This window comes from Pelobates fuscus, chromosome 3 (genome assembly GCF_036172605.1).
Source record: "Pelobates fuscus isolate aPelFus1 chromosome 3, aPelFus1.pri, whole genome shotgun sequence".
Classification (NCBI taxonomy): Eukaryota; Metazoa; Chordata; class Amphibia; order Anura; family Pelobatidae; genus Pelobates; species Pelobates fuscus.
This window is the reverse complement of record NC_086319.1, coordinates 159,969,848-159,985,413: the sequence shown is the minus strand read 5'-3', so window position 1 is coordinate 159,985,413 and position 15,566 is coordinate 159,969,848. Positions and strand designations below refer to the sequence as shown.

The 15,566-nt window shown below is 41.6% G+C and overlaps 1 protein-coding gene across 1 annotated transcript in view; it reads left to right on the top strand.

The window, feature by feature from the left end:
• Positions 1-14,686, top strand: part of AGK (acylglycerol kinase) — a 77,247-nt gene extending 62,561 nt beyond the window's left edge. Inside the window, exons 9-16 of the mRNA XM_063447586.1 lie at positions 33-102; positions 471-550; positions 1,560-1,617; positions 5,130-5,277; positions 11,191-11,288; positions 11,775-11,845; positions 12,897-12,981; positions 14,286-14,686. Of these exons, the coding sequence (XP_063303656.1) occupies positions 33-102; positions 471-550; positions 1,560-1,617; positions 5,130-5,277; positions 11,191-11,288; positions 11,775-11,845; positions 12,897-12,981; positions 14,286-14,435 (760 nt within the window). The 3' untranslated portion in view covers positions 14,436-14,686. The remainder of the gene's footprint in view (positions 1-32; positions 103-470; positions 551-1,559; positions 1,618-5,129; positions 5,278-11,190; positions 11,289-11,774; positions 11,846-12,896; positions 12,982-14,285) is intronic.
• The last annotated feature ends 880 nt before the right edge of the window (positions 14,687-15,566 follow it).

The window sequence follows — 15,566 nt, the reverse complement described above, 5'->3', positions numbered from 1 at the left end:
GTTTATGTGATGTCTGTAATTCTGACTTTCAGGCTTATCTCAGAAGCAACACTTTCTATTCTGAAAGGAGAAACAGTCTCTCTTGATGTGCTTCAGATAAAGGTAAGAAAGGGATTAATAGATAGAAAATAATAGTTTTTTGAGGAACCTGTTCAATGAACCTTTCTATATCGTGACTTTAACCTTGTTTTCTCTGTGTATGCTTATATTCATAAATTCAACATTATTAAAATTATCATGTGAAACAGAAATTGTACTGGGATGTCTGTAAAGAGCAAGTTGCTAAAGTATGTCTATGCTCATCCACCGCAAATGTTCAGCGTTTCTTGAAATACAAATCCTGTTAGCATTATTTCAGAGTTGAAGGTCCTGCTTATTTTTCTGGTGAATATATGTATAACAGTATAGGAGTTAATTCATTACACTTGTTTTGATTGATTGGCCTCACCTCCATCTCCCTTGCCCTGCAGGGAGACAAAGACCAGCCAGTGTTTGCAGTAAATGGGTTAAGATGGGGAAGCTATCGAGATGCGTCTGTAAAAGCAAGCAAGTAAGCATTGATATGTGTGACGAATCTGTTTCTGAGAAAACAGAATGCTGTACAGATGGTGAAGACAAATGAATCCACTAGGGGGCTTCATTTTTTTTATTTATTTTTTGCCAGAGTTACGCTGAGCTCCAACTCACCTGCCTGCTTCATTATACTATGTTTACGCTGCTGTTCAGAAGCAATCATTTTATCTGTCTTTTAATATGAAATCAGCAAAGTGGGATATCTGTGAGTGCATGTCTTAATTGTCCATCAAACTACATATATATAGTGTTAATCACTAAATCCCAAGATGGGAATCACCGGTAAAAGACAGGCTGTTTTTCTTTTTCCGTTTTTGCTGGGTGAATTAAATAAGCTTCTCTGGGTATCCACTTGAACAGTTAATATTGGGCTTTGCTGCTGTTTAATTGATGAGGCGCCCAACCCATTTCAACACTGATAACCAGAGCTAGACTACAGAGGTTTGGAGTTGATACCCGAGGTGATAATTTTCTGTTCCACTAATTCACTTAGTTTAATTAATAAATACCTTAAGGTAGCTCTAGAATAAGATATCCAGTTAATTTGGATATCACTTCACTTACAGTGTTATCTATTTACCTAGAAAAGTGAGATTCCTGCTTTCTGCTGTGACTTTATGGCCATTACTTTTTTTGTTTTGGGGGGGGTGGGGGGGGGTTATAAAAAGGATCACAAATGTTTATCCCAACAAAAATAATGTGAAAGGTTTCAAAGTATTTCATTTAAGACGGTGTTGGGCAATTTGTTTGAGTGATTTCTTAGAAATGGTGCTGTATTTTTTTTTTAACTCATTTTGATTTGGTAAAACCCCCCGATTGCTTTCACACATTGTGGTTTATAGAGCTGTATTGAATGCAGCTAGACAACTGGTTACCTTTAAATCCTCCAAGAGCCAAGCTCATTATGTGCTACATGTAAAGCTATAAACTCCATCCTGGCTATCTTCCTATCTCACGCTGTGCCTTGTCCTGACTTGTTTATACAGATATTGGTATCTTGGGCTGCTGAAGACACGAGCTGCGCATTTGTTTAGCACGCTTAAGGTATTGTGTGTACAATCTCCTATAATTTCTTGACCGTTTGCAGCCAGGCAAAATCAGACATTGAAGATATCGATTACCTTGTCATTGCTTAATGCGTGTAAATGCAGAGACCTGTGCAATGAATGAATAAAAATATTTTTTTCCTCCTAAATATTCACCAGATATTTATTATAATAAACCACAACACCAAAGGATTAGTGCCCCTAATAAACTCTTTGCTGTTTTTCTTTTAATTGGTTAGTGTAATGGTAGTGTATAACTTAATTATTAGTTTCAGTGTACTGTAGGGGTTAATGTTCAGTGTTAGTGTAGTGTAGGGACTAACTACAAAGACAAATATGTCCAAATGCTTTCTGAGATTAGTGGAAGTTAAAGGTCCCAGGTGGCAGGTATTTCAGCTGACCATTAAAATGGCGGCAAGTGTCACTTTTGCAGGCCTAGACATAAGGTGATTGTGCATTTAGGGTAATAACTGCACAGGTGACATCATCATAAGCGTAGTAATGGATTCTAAAACATGGTCTCCTGTTGAGATAAAACACGACTTGACCAATATTCCATTAGACGGGTTATGTTTTAGTATCCCGTAACCGTTCATATCCTGGTTCGTCAAGCGTTTTCTTTTTCTTTAATCTCTGCACTTGGTAGCACTTTTTTATTTTTGTTACCACTATGGTTATTGATTTTTAGGTGTTTATTTATTTATTTATAACTTTAGTAGGGAGAGTTGGTTCAGGTAGACACTAGTGGTTAGACCACGGTGTCGAGGTAACTTTTAGGGTGAATTGAGAGATTTATTTATTTATATTTTATTATTTATTTATTTCCTTTTTTGAGAGGCTTTTCATCTGCGTTTAGACCTGATTACCCGGTCCCTTGTTCTCTGGGGACCCTGTGCCTCATCTTTCTCCCTAACCTCGTTTACTATACCTTCCTGTCAGTCGGACACTAGGGGAACTGGAACTTAGATGCTAGCTAGTACTCCAGACAATTGATCCCCTGGGCACCGTTTAGTAGATCTCCCTTTTTTTCAAGTTATACTTTTTGTTAGCATATCCCTTTTTATCCTTAGATTGATTAAAGGTAGGGCCTCCCTTCCGCATTTTCTTTTTAAATTTTTTTTTTTTTTCATTCTTTATTTTGGTTGTGCATAGTTGGTACAAACATGCTTGCGTAGCCACAACAGCTGTTGCAAGTGATTCATTTAGAACAGGAATAAACAAATGTTGGCATTGGTAACAAAACACATTTTTATATAGTGGGTAGTATATCAGACAGTGTGGTACTCAATTATCTGGCTAGTGTGCAAGTCCTGCGTAGGTGTCGTAAGTCAAGTGTACCATTAGTGTGTGTGGGCAGGATGCTACTGTTGCCTCCTTGATCACTAGTTTTAGACATCAACTGTTGCACTAGGGTGAGATTAAGAGGCCTATTTCCCCCTTTATAGTTGCCAGTGACTATAGGTTCTGTTTGTATCTGTCGGGGGGGGGGGGGGGGGGGGGGGGGGGTTCATGCAGCAATGGGGCAGGGAATGCCTAGATATCTGAGCGATGGTGTGTGTGTAGGAAACAACATAATTAAAATTAACTCTAACATTTAACAGGAGAAGGTTTAACTTTACATATAGAGGTTGAGGATGGAGCCAAGCGCAGAGGCATTAGGCTTTTCTCAACGTCCATCAGTTCATGGCACCGAAGTGGTCGCCCTGTCTCCTCGCTGGGCTGCCGGAATGAACGGACGCACCGTTGCGGGGTTCCAGGCTGTGGCTGTTGTCGGCTGCTAGACCGACCAGTGCGAGCTTCTGCATGGTGGTTGGTATTTCGGTTTCATCACACACCTTGATGTTTCCAGTGTCTCTGGGTATTAACAGGTGTCTGGGAGCGCCACAGCGATACGGTATGTTGTTTGCAAGGAGCTGCGTGGTCAGGGGTCGCAGGGACCTTCTCCAGTCCATGGTGGCCTTGGATATGTCCAGGTAAAAAGCCAGGGAATGTCCTTCAAATCGGAAGGGGGATTTGCCGCGAACGGCCGCCATGAATGCCTGGCGATCTTTGCCTTGTTGAAATCTTATGATGACATCTTGCCCCTTCTCAGAGGTTCCGGATTGCGGTCTTGCAATGCGAAAGTAGCTTTCCAATTGTATTCCTTTGGCCTGTCTGGCCGTGAAGAGGGTGTTGAGCATTCTTCGGAAGAGGTGCGGTATCTCCGCGGTCTCCACCGCTACTGGTAGGCCGCGGATTTTGACGTTCTTCCATCGTCGTTTATCTTTGAGTACTGCCAAGTTATCTTGGTGTTGCTTTTGGGACTTTTGCAGGGCCAGGAGTTGTTGCTCCACTGATGTGATTCGGATCTCTTGTGCGGCGGTGTTGAGCTCCGTGTTTTGCAGGCGGGCCACCACTCCGCTAATCTCATCCCGAAACACTCCAATGTTGGCTCCTATGTTGCGACGCAGCTCGCCCAGCATGTCTTTGAGCTTCTCCTCTGTAAGGATAGGTTTTGGAGGTGAGTGGGTAAATCTTCTCGTCCCTCCAGCGCTGCCATCTTCCTCTTCAGACTCTGAGGCCTCGCTAAATGAGGCATACAGGCTTGCCATCTGGGACGCCAGTTCTGGCCTCGGGGAGATTTGAGGCCTCCGCAGGAGATCTCCGATATCTGCGGTATAAGGGGGTCTGTCCGGCTTAGATTTTTTTTGTTCTGTCTCCCCATGTCTGTTTATCGAGTGGGCGGTTGTTGTATATGTAGTTAAATTAGTTTTTCGTTCCGTTTTTTAGCGTTATTAGGCGAGTTTTGCTCGGAGCTCGAGGCATGTGCGTCCTCTCAGTATGGCTGCTAGCTCCGCCCCCCTCCCTTCCTCATTTTTTATACAGTGGAGCTCTCCTGATGTTTTCCCCTTGTGGGACTCTACACATCACCTACTCCTATTACCTATATCAAAAGGCTGCACATACAGACTCCAAACACCGTGGACACTTCAAATCACTGACTGGTCATGGTGCTTGGAATATCCTTGTCAATATATGTATGTATGCATGCATTTTTGGGTTCATACTTGGGGTTTGAATAGAAGATCTAGCATTATAGAAAATCCTTTAGTCTTGTTACTGTACTTTGTAGCACGTCTTCTTTTCTTTTTGTCCCCGTTACCAAGCCTTAGTCATAAAGTGTCCATTTGCAGTTCCTTCCATGCCAGAGCATCTGGAAGACTGTGGAAGGAATTGTATTTATAACCTCAAACCTACTCGAAAATAGAAAACATCCCATCTTTCACAATGGAATAAATGATCAAGAAATACAAGTTAAAACTGACCATATAATTTGCTAAGACAGATTTTATTTTTGGACAGTATTGGTATATTGGAGCCTATTAATGTTCTTCTCATTTGACATGCCATTATGCAGATAATGGTGGAGTACGTGAATAACCTTAAGCAATTGCATCAGCAAGTGGAGGCAGTATTTGATTGTGGTTACAGCTTTATCCAATCCATTATTTTATTTTGCTTGATGTTTAGGAGTGGCCCCAGAGACACCAAGCCTCTATCTTATTCCTGGGACCCACAGAAAGACCTCCAGAAGAACCTGAACAAAAGGCAACACGCCCTCCTTTGCATATCCGGATATACAGAAGACTGGCTTTGTATTGGGCATCTCCTAAAATCGGTAAGCTCATCTCAATATTCAAAATTGCTGCTGCTAAATAATAATTTAGGCCTGTATTTAAAAAGGATCTCTTGTGTTTTTTTTAGAGAAGTAAAATATTTTGGAAACATTCTACCAACTCAGCTGTAGTGACAGTTCGGCTAGTTTATTTTAAATGTTACAGTTCTGTTTGTTTGTTACTCTTCAGTGTGTACTGAATAAATCCCTTCATGTTTGTTATTGTACACTGCTCAAAAAAATAAAGGGAACACTTAAACAACACAATGTAACTCAAAGTCAATCACACTTCTGTGAAATCAAACTGTCCACTTAGGAAGCAACACTGAGTGACAATCAATTTCACATGCTGTTGTGTAAATGGGATAGACAGCAGGTGGAAATTATAGGCAATTAGCAAGACACCCCCAATAAAGGAGTGGTTCTGCAGGTGGTGACTACAGACCACTTCTCAGTTCCTATGCTTCCTGGCTGATGTTTTGGTCACTTTTGAATGCTGGCGGTGCTTTCACTCTAGTGGTAGCATGAGACGGAGTCTACAACCCACACAATTGGCTCAGGTAGTGCAGCTCATCCAGGATGGCACATCAATGCGAGCTGTGGCAAGAAGGTTTGCTGTCTGTCAGCATGGTGTCCAGAGCATGGAGGCGCTACCAGGAGACGTGGAGGAGGCCGTAGGAGGGCAACAACCCAGCAGCAGGACCGCTACCTCCGCCTTTGTGCAAGGAGGAACAGGAGGAGCACTTCCAGAGCCCTGCAAAATTACCTCCTGCAGGCCACAAATGTGCATGTGTCTGCTCAAACGGTCAGAAACAGACTCCATGAGGGTGGTATCGACCGATATTGGTTTTTTTAGAGCCGATAATCTGTGAACTTTCAGGCCGATGGCCGATAACTTGACGATATTCTGTACATTTACCATTGTGAAAAAATAAAATAATTCTAAAGGTAAATGCACAAAATATACATGCCACATGTAGTGGATGAAGTGTGTTTAGACAGGGGAGCTGTGTGTGTTTGTGTAGTGTGTATATAAAATGAATGCAAAGTGTGTGTGTGTGTGTGTATAGTGAATGCAGTGAGTATTTGTGTAGTGTGTATATATAGTGAATGCATTGTGTTTGTATAGTGAATGCAGAGTGTGTGTGTTTGTGTAGTGTGTATAGTGAATGCAGTGTGGGTAAAGTGAATGCATTGTGTGTCTGTGTGGTGTGTATATAATGTAGTGTGTGTTTATATAATGCAGTGTGTTTGTTTGTGTAGTGTGTGTATATAAAGCAGTGTAGTGTGTGTATATAATGCAGTGTGTGTGTTTGTGTAGTGTGTGTATATAAAGCAGTGTAGTGTGTGTGTATATAATGCAGTGTTTGTGTAGTGTGTGTGTATATAATGCAGTGTGTTTGTGTAGTTTGTGTGGTGTGTGATTTTGTGTGTTTGTGTGTATATACTGCAGTGTGTGTGTGTGTGTGTAGTTATGTAATTTGTGTAAAATGGGGGGGGGGTGCATTTTATTATTTTAATTTTTTTATATATAAAAAAAAAAAATTTTGTTGTGGTTTTTTTTTTTTAGTCCCCCCTCCCTGCTTCTTACCAGGGTGGGGGGATATAGTATTCCCTGGTGGTCCGGTGGCTTGTTAAGTACTGGGGGGGCCCGCAGGAAGCTGTTTCTTACCTTTCTTGCAGCTCCCCAGTGTAAATCTCGCGGCCCTTAGTGCTGCGCAGCGCGTTGCCATGGTAACCCGTGGCACCGCTCTGCGGCCGCGAGATTTGCACTGGGGAGCTGGAGGAGCTGCAAGAAAGGTAAGAAACAGCTCATTACAAGCCCGGCGGTCCTAGGAGGTATTATCGGCAATATCTGTATCTTTATTGGCCGATACCGAGATTGACTTAAATGCCGATATCGGTAAAACCGATAATCGGTCGATCCCTACCGACGTCCACAGGTGGGGGTTGTGCTTATAGCCCAACACCATACAGGACGTTTGGCATTTGCCAGAGAACACCAAGATTGGCAAATTCGCCACTGGCGCCCTGTACTCTTCACAAATGAAAGCAGGTTCACACTGAGCATGTGACAGATGTGACAGAGTCTGGAGACGCCGTGGAGAACGTTCTGTTGCCGGCAACATCCTCCAGCATGACCGGTTTGGCAGTGGGTCAGTAATGGTGTGGGGTAGCATTTCTTTGGGGGGGGGGCCACAGCCCTCATGTGCTCGCCAGAGGTAGCCTGACTGCCATTAGGTACGGAGATGAGATCCTCAGACCCCTCTTGAAACCATATGCTGGTGCGGTTGGCCCTAGGTTCCTCCTAATGCAAGGCAATGCTAGACCTCATGGTCTGGGAGGAGATCCCTCAGGAGACCATCCGCCACCTCACCAGGAGAATGCACAGGCGTTGTAGGGAGGTCATACAGGCACGTGGAGGCCACACACACTACTGGGCCTCATTTTGACTTGTTTTAAGGACATTACATCAGGTTGGATCAGCCTGTAGTGTGTTTTTTCAATTTAATTTTGAGTGTGACTCCAAATCCAGACCTCTAGGGGTTGAAAAATGTGATTTCCATTTTTTTTAATTTTGTGTGATTTTGTTCTCCGCACATTCAACTATGTAAAGAACAAAGTATTTCAGAAGAATATTTTATTCATTCAGATCTAGGATGTTATTTTTGTGTTCCCTTTATTTTTTTGAGCAGCGTATTTTGGATAGACTGCCTACTAGGCATGTGCACATATCATTGTGGGAGGGCAGGACGAACAAAATACTTATTAATCCATATACGGATGGTCTGATCCATCCAAGATTTACATGAGGAGTCTTAATATTCCTTTTAACATAGGCAATTGTACACTTTCTGAACCAAAAGAAAACCCTGAATTTTAACTAGAGGTTTGTTCTACTGTAATTTGAGGGTTTCTCTTGTAGTGCATACAAGTGATATATATATTTTTTTCTTAGATTTATCCCTGCACATAGCAAAAATAGGATGTTCTATGCCACCCTACAGGCTTTAAAGCCTAATTTATGTGGAATGCAATAGAACGCCCAAACGGCATTAGGGGGTTAACCCATATTGTCTTAAGTCTCCTCCTGTAAATCTTGGATGGATCTGTCCGTCCATATATGAATTTAAAGACATTTCATTCATCCGGGCCTCCTGGACTGAATATTTGGATATGCCCACAGACTAGTTAACAACAATTTTAAGAGCTCCCATGTCCAAAGACAATGACAATTCTGTACTGAACTATATCCAAGAAAAGATCAGAGCACATTTCACAGTAGATTCAGATGCAGCAAAGAACTCCCCATTCTGAACTTCCAGATGTAATGAAAGGCAGCTTACCTGAAACAGAGGGACCTCGTGCATCATGTCTAACTTTAAAGGGTTAGATTGGGAGGACTTTTTCTGTGTAAAATGCCCTTTTGGGCACTATGGACGAGATCCCCCCACTCTAATTGCAATAAAACCTAAAAAATATATATATTTTACTTACCTGGAATCCAGCACAGGGCTAAGCTTCCGGGACTGCCTTCAACTCCCTGTCCTCATGTCACTGGGGCAGCACTAGGTGTAATTGGACCAATTGCTGGCTCAGGGCACATGCGTGCGCTCTGGGCTGGCATGGGGAGAGAGAGTGTGGTGAAAGGAGCATTTTTCAAAAACCAATAGCCTCAAATGGAGGGAGGCATTGGAGGGGAGAGCTAGCTGATTGCAAGAGAAAGATATTAAAGCGGCACTGTCATGCTGAACTTACCTTTCCCCAATCGATTCCTCTTCTCTCCCTCTCTCAGGATCTGTTCTTCTTTTCTTCCTATCTGCTATAGTTTTCTTTAAAACTTAAGAAAAAGTAGGGACTATTTCTCTTCTGGAGGTTTCCTACGCAGTGACCAGCGGAGGAGCAAAGCGTGCTTCATTTCCGGTGGTCACAGCAATTTTCCCATGATCCTTAGCTTTCCTCCCTGTTCCCACGATGCTTCCTGTCACTTAAACAGAACGCCGGCAAAACTGCCGAATTGCGTTCTAACAGTTTCTCCATTCGTGTTAGAACGCAATTCAGGACTTTGTTCGGATCGGAATTTCATTCGAATGAATTAAACTCCGGTCCTATTCATTGCTGTGGCTGCATCTTGCAGCCGCTTAGTAGATAACTCCCTAATTCCCACGGCTAAATTGGTCTTTCAGCCACATTTACTAATACTAAGTAAAGATTACTTAGTATTAGTAAATTATGCCCCTACTCGCTATACCACGAGTAGGGGCATGTCTAGTAAGCAGTGAGCAGCCTGTGGCGGCGGGTGGGGGCCCTAAATAAAAATAGGGGGGGGGACCTACTGTCCTCCCCCCGGCCCCCACCTCTGAGCGGTGGGTGGGGGCCCTATATAAGAATGGTGGGGGGGGAGCCTACTGTCCCTCCAATCACAGTGCTCTGTGTAATTTTACACAGCGTGGGAAAGTTCTTTGGAATTTTCCCACGCTGTGAAAAATGACAAAGATCACTCTGATTGGCTTAAACCAGCCAATCAGAGTGTTCTTAGCCTAATTGCAGGGCAGGGCAAGGCTTTATAAGCCTTCCCCCACCCTGCAGAGCTCAGTCTGCGCGGAGCCCTCCATGGGTGAAGATGGATTAATTTTTTTGGCGCTCGGGTTTTTTATTTTATTTTAAGTTCGACGGGTATGATGGTTTTTTATTTGGCCTTTTTTGGGGCTGAAAAATGAAGATTTTAGAAAAAAGAAGATGTCAAATGGTAAGTTGAATTTTTCATTACAAGTTAGTTATTTTATTCCCCCCTCACTATTTTTTAGAGTGAGGGGGGTAGGTAGGGGGTAACTTTTTTTTGTGGTGGTGGGGGGGTGGGTGACTAGGGGCTTGGGGACCCCTAGTCACCTTTGATTGGGGGGGAGGGGGGGAGGAGGTTTGTTTCAGGGCCGCCGCCCAGGGGTGGGGGCGGGGGGGAGAACAGTAGGTTTCCCCCCCCTCCTTATTTTTATGGCCCCCACCCAACGCTCATGGGTGGGGGCGGGGGAGGAGGACAGTAGGTCCCCCCCATTGTGATTTATGGCGGTATAGCGAGTAGGGGCATTGGGGAGATTTTAATCTCCTTTATACTATTATGGGGGTCATATTGACCCCCATAGAGTGAGGAGGGGACATGGGGGGCTTATGAAGTGGTGGGGAGCACTGCTCCCTGCCGCTTCTATCTTTACATATTACAAGGAGGGACCTGCGAGCCGGTAGCTCCCTCCTTGTAATAAACCGAACGAACACTGATATTCAGTGTTAGTTTGTTCGTCTGATTTTTCTGTTCATTCATTCGTCTGTCTGAATGAATGAATAGATGAAATTCCCGTTCGCATGTCCAGGTGTTTCACTGGGCATGTGCGGGAATCTCACAGGCTATCTAGTGTGGGCAGATGACGTGTCCCACAGGGACTTCCTCTACCCACACAAAGATGGCGGCGCCCTGAATAAAGATCGGGGCAGAAAATAAAGATAAAAAAATAGGTAATATTGGGGGCTTAGGGGCATTTGGGTGTAGTGGAGGCAGGAGGGGGGTTAAGAAAAAACGGGATTTGGTCATGACAGTGCTGCTTTAATGTCTCTTGGCAGCATGCAGTGCTCACAGCTGACAGACATTAAATATGCACAGAATTGACATTACACAGTCTGGAACAGAGTTCTGGGCTGCCAATGTCACGTGTTCTCCGGGTGCAACTAGCCCTAGCACACAATTAAAAATATCTCAGGATGTACAGTGTTTCCAGTGTACATCCAGTCTCCAACAAACCATGAAGGGTCATGTGTCACTTAATGCTTTCTTTCCGTTTCATGGTCAGTTCGGTGTAGTACTTTTAATCTAAATATACTACACTGATATGCCTTTCTAACTCATTTTATTATTTTATTTCCCAGAAGTTCCAGTTGAACAACCTGCAGAACCTTGGCAGGAAGAGCAACTCTCTGGAGTGGAACTGTCCATTACCACACAGAACCATCAGCCTAACCTCAGCGTAAGAACTGTATATGCTCCCCAAATAAAGCACTTCAATAGTAGTAGTCTGCAAAGTGTTGCCTTTCTTCTTTGTATCATGTGGCAGTTTTTGTAGAGCACTGTGTGAATATTAGGTTCATATTCTGCCTCAATATCTACACCAAAATAAGATGCATAAGAGAACACCAGCAAATATATAACTTTATAGTGCAAAAGGTGGAAATTTTAAATTGCATCTGTCACCCTTTCTTGAATTGATTCCTCTTCCCTTCCTCTCTATGAATATTTTCTTAATTTCTGATCTTTTTCTCATTAAATACATAAGACAAAGTATGTTTGCACTATATGTTTATACATTGTCAATTTATGTAAAACTTCTTTACAAACATGCATTCAGAATAGATGAAAATAGAAAACAATGGGAATATTTAGCATTTTATCTTGGTAGTAACCCTCGACACTTTTTTGTATTTTAAATAAGCTTCATTCATCCTGTTTCCTTCAGCGCACCCTCGATTCCATGAATATCTGCATTGAACCAGACTCTCTAAGTAGAGGAGACTTCATTAAAAAAGGGTGAGTTTTTCCCATATTCTGTTCTTATATAATTGGGCTTTTAACTGCAAATATTTTTAGTAAAAGGATGCATCCCCAGCTCATTATCATGTGCTTTAGATTTTATTTCTACTAAAATCTAATACCAAACATATAATGTTGTGCATCTACTCTTCTTGATGGCTTTTGATGTTAATGTCAAAGGATGTATGTTTGTTTTTTCCCAAAAAAATGTTTTAAGAAACTGCAGAAAACACAACCCTTCCATGCCTCCACCCCCCTTTAATATAAATAAAGGCCTCTGCTGCTCCTTCCCTGATGGCAGAGACCTAATGTGCATGCGCGGTGATCGCATTAGGGCAGCCCCCATAGGAAGCAGAAGGAAAAAAGGCTGCGCCACAAATATACACTGACTAATACAATAAAAATACTGCAAACAGTGATGGAAAACGCAGTATGTATAGGTAAATAAAATAGTCCAAAAAGTTCCCCTTTAAATAGGTTGAAGTGCAGTTAGAATTCTCTGATGAGCCCTAAATTCTTGTATGGAATAGTAAGATGAATAGAAAATGTATTTAGTGGAGTTTTAACCAGCTCTAGTATTTATAGCGTACAGTGGTATTATCCCCAATTACAGGATGTATTTGTAGATATCAGTAGGAGAAACAATATCGTGGAACACAGAAAATAAGTAAATGGCAGAAATAGTACTCTCTGTAGAATAGAAGTACTTAAAATAATGATGATTGTAAATATTAACAAAGGTAGATCAGATGTTTTGTTTTACTGTGACCAAATTACAAAACCTCATATTCTTATGTGTGTGCTGTTTGTTTGTGAGAGCACAAAAAAAAACCTTTGCAGGAGGGAGATGAAAATAATTTATATAGGATAATCAATCTTCAATGCGGTTTTATACACGCTCTCTGGAATGGTATATTTATTACATTTTGGCATGTTTTCTTTGATTACAGAAATTGGGCCTCCTTACTGAGTGTCAATCAGTTTCTAAACGAAGTATTTCTGTATATTGTTTTATCTGAGCTAGAAACATGTTTTGTTTTTTCCACAGCATTGAGAAGGTACAGGACCCGCTATTGTGCCTGGAGGGCAGCCAGGTGTTCCACGCCAGCCGCTGTAGAATGCAACTTCCACAGGTAAACAATCTTTGCGTTTGTTGGGATTCAGATAGCGCCATGTCCTTTTTTTTTTTTTTTTTTTATTTATTTATTTATTTATTTTGCATTAATGTATCCTATGCATTTAGATTGTAGTTATTTTCAGATTTTAAGGAAATACATTGCAGAAACTTATTTTTAATCTTGTACACACTCAGTCATTCACTAAATCAGATATATCTGAATTGCCCATGGAATTTAAACTTTTAGGACAGAATAGTTAAGCTGGAAACATTGTCCAACTCTGCTTTGTTTTCTGCTCAGCAATTTTGGTCTAAAATATTAAATTCCTTGGTCAATTCCCATTAGTTCACGGTTTAGTGAGTAACTGTGTCAATAGGTAGAAGAGTAACTCTGCACATGTTTGACATTAACCGATGTGCTATAACGTTTAATCCAAATTAAGCAACCATTATTAACTCCTCTATGATAAGCTTAAAGTTACTTAACTTCTCAATCATTAAGATGCCAATTACTTAATACACATTTAACATCTGAGACTCCTAAAATACTTGAAATGTACCCAATTTAGTGCCAGACAACACATTTTCTTTAAATGTTATAGGGTACCTGAAGAACTGTATAATTGTTATTTAAATTTAGCTCTGTGCTCACAACCCTACCTATGTGCCTTTTGTTATTTCATAGAATAACTTGATTGACAATTTTCCGTAGCCTTTCATTAGTATTGGACTGTTAAATACTAGATACATTTTTCAAGGCTTTATCTTATTGCAGCCTGGGGTGAAATATTTCTAAGTGGCAGGACTAGTTAAAACAATGACTTGGGTCCCAGCGGAATGTTTTGTACATAGTGATCGTGCAGGAAAAGCAGTCCCTGGGTATGTGTAACATTCCCATATTGCAGGTCTGAAATCAGATATGCCTGTTGAGTGCTTTATGATACCAACCGTAAATAAAGGATATTGGTTAAAACAGCATATGAATAAATATTTATATCTATACTGCAAAATCTCATCACAACTGTGCTGAACAAATTAAATGCCTGTTTCCTGTAGAAACAAATTGATTTGATTCATTCAGCACATCTGATTAGGATTTGTGCACAAATGTACTTGCAACCCATTCTAGGGAAGCACAAACTGCGCACAGTCAACCTAATTCTATACTGATGAGGATTTAAATGAATAAAGTCTGTAAGGTTGGTGATGTGTGGGATTGGTGGGAGAAGCTCTAAAAGAGTGGAATCATCGAGTACAATTAATACCAGTAATGGGTTTTGATGGACAGATATCCTATGTCTTTTTTTTCCCTTCCTTTAGGAAACTGAGGGACACTACAGTATAGACTCTGAAGAATATGAGGCAATGTCGGTAGAAGTTACACTCTTGCCACGCAAGCTTCGGTTCCTGTGTCATCCAACAGTAAAGCAGCAGCTTAGTCAAAGCTCCTCAGAGGCAGTACTATCCTAGAATTGCATAGCAGTGGACTGGTTGCCAATGCAAGGCCTTCAGGAAGGATTTTGAGGGACAATGCAAATTAGTCCATAAAATGATCCACATCTGACAATCTATAGGAAGCCAACCGCACAGCTAGGGATGACCGCAGCCATGGCATCCTTGTTGGAGAAGGGATGCCTTTTGTGTATTACTAAAGAACATTTTCTGTGAAATACTGTCATGCATTTCTTATTGGGACTAATTCTATAAAGCTTGAACTGGAATTAGTGATGTGTAAATTGATTAGATAAATACTATAAAGCAGAGTTTGTTTTGGCTCATAGTTACATAGTCTCAGGTTCAGCCTTTCCCACATCTGTTTTTGCTGTTGTTCCAAAAGAAGGCAAAAACCCAGTTTGAAACTCTCTGATTTTGCAACAAACTAGGAGAAAAAATCCTTGACCCCAGAATGACAATCAGATCTCTTCTGGTATCAAGAAGCTATTACCTCACAAATTAACCCGTTAACGCCGTTACGGTGTGCTATGCCGTCCCGGCATTAATGGGCTTAAACGCCGTTAGAGTGGCATAGCACGCCGTAGTGTTTAAGCCCACCCACTTTTCCCCTATCCCTCCCAAAATGCAGTATGCGGTGGGGGAGCCTGCCTGGCAACCCAGGCAGGTCCCCTGTGGCCAGTGGCGATCTGAAGTTTGTGATCGCAGTGACAGCCAGTCACTGCGATCACTGTTACAATGTGTCAGCCAATGATTTTAAATCACTGGTTGACACATTGTCTCTGCCCCTCTCCTCACTTCGATCTGAAATAGAGAGGCAGAGAGATCGTTGCTGGTGATCCCTGTAGGAGAAATAATTGTAAAACTTTAGTAAAAAATTTTAAAAAATAGATATTTTTTTAACCCTTTCAGTGCTGATCACATCATTAACACTGTGATCAGCCTGATTAGGGCAGTTACTACATTGTACTATTAAAAAAAAAAAAAAAAAAAAAAAAAATAATAAATGAAGGTTGACATTTTTAGTTTTGTTTACCCTTTGTCAGCCGCAGCAACCCAAATCTCCCTTAACTCATTCCTTGCTGCTGTGATCACTGTGATCAGAGGGCTCTTTGATCAGGCCGACTCTTTTTTGGGGGGTTATTTTTA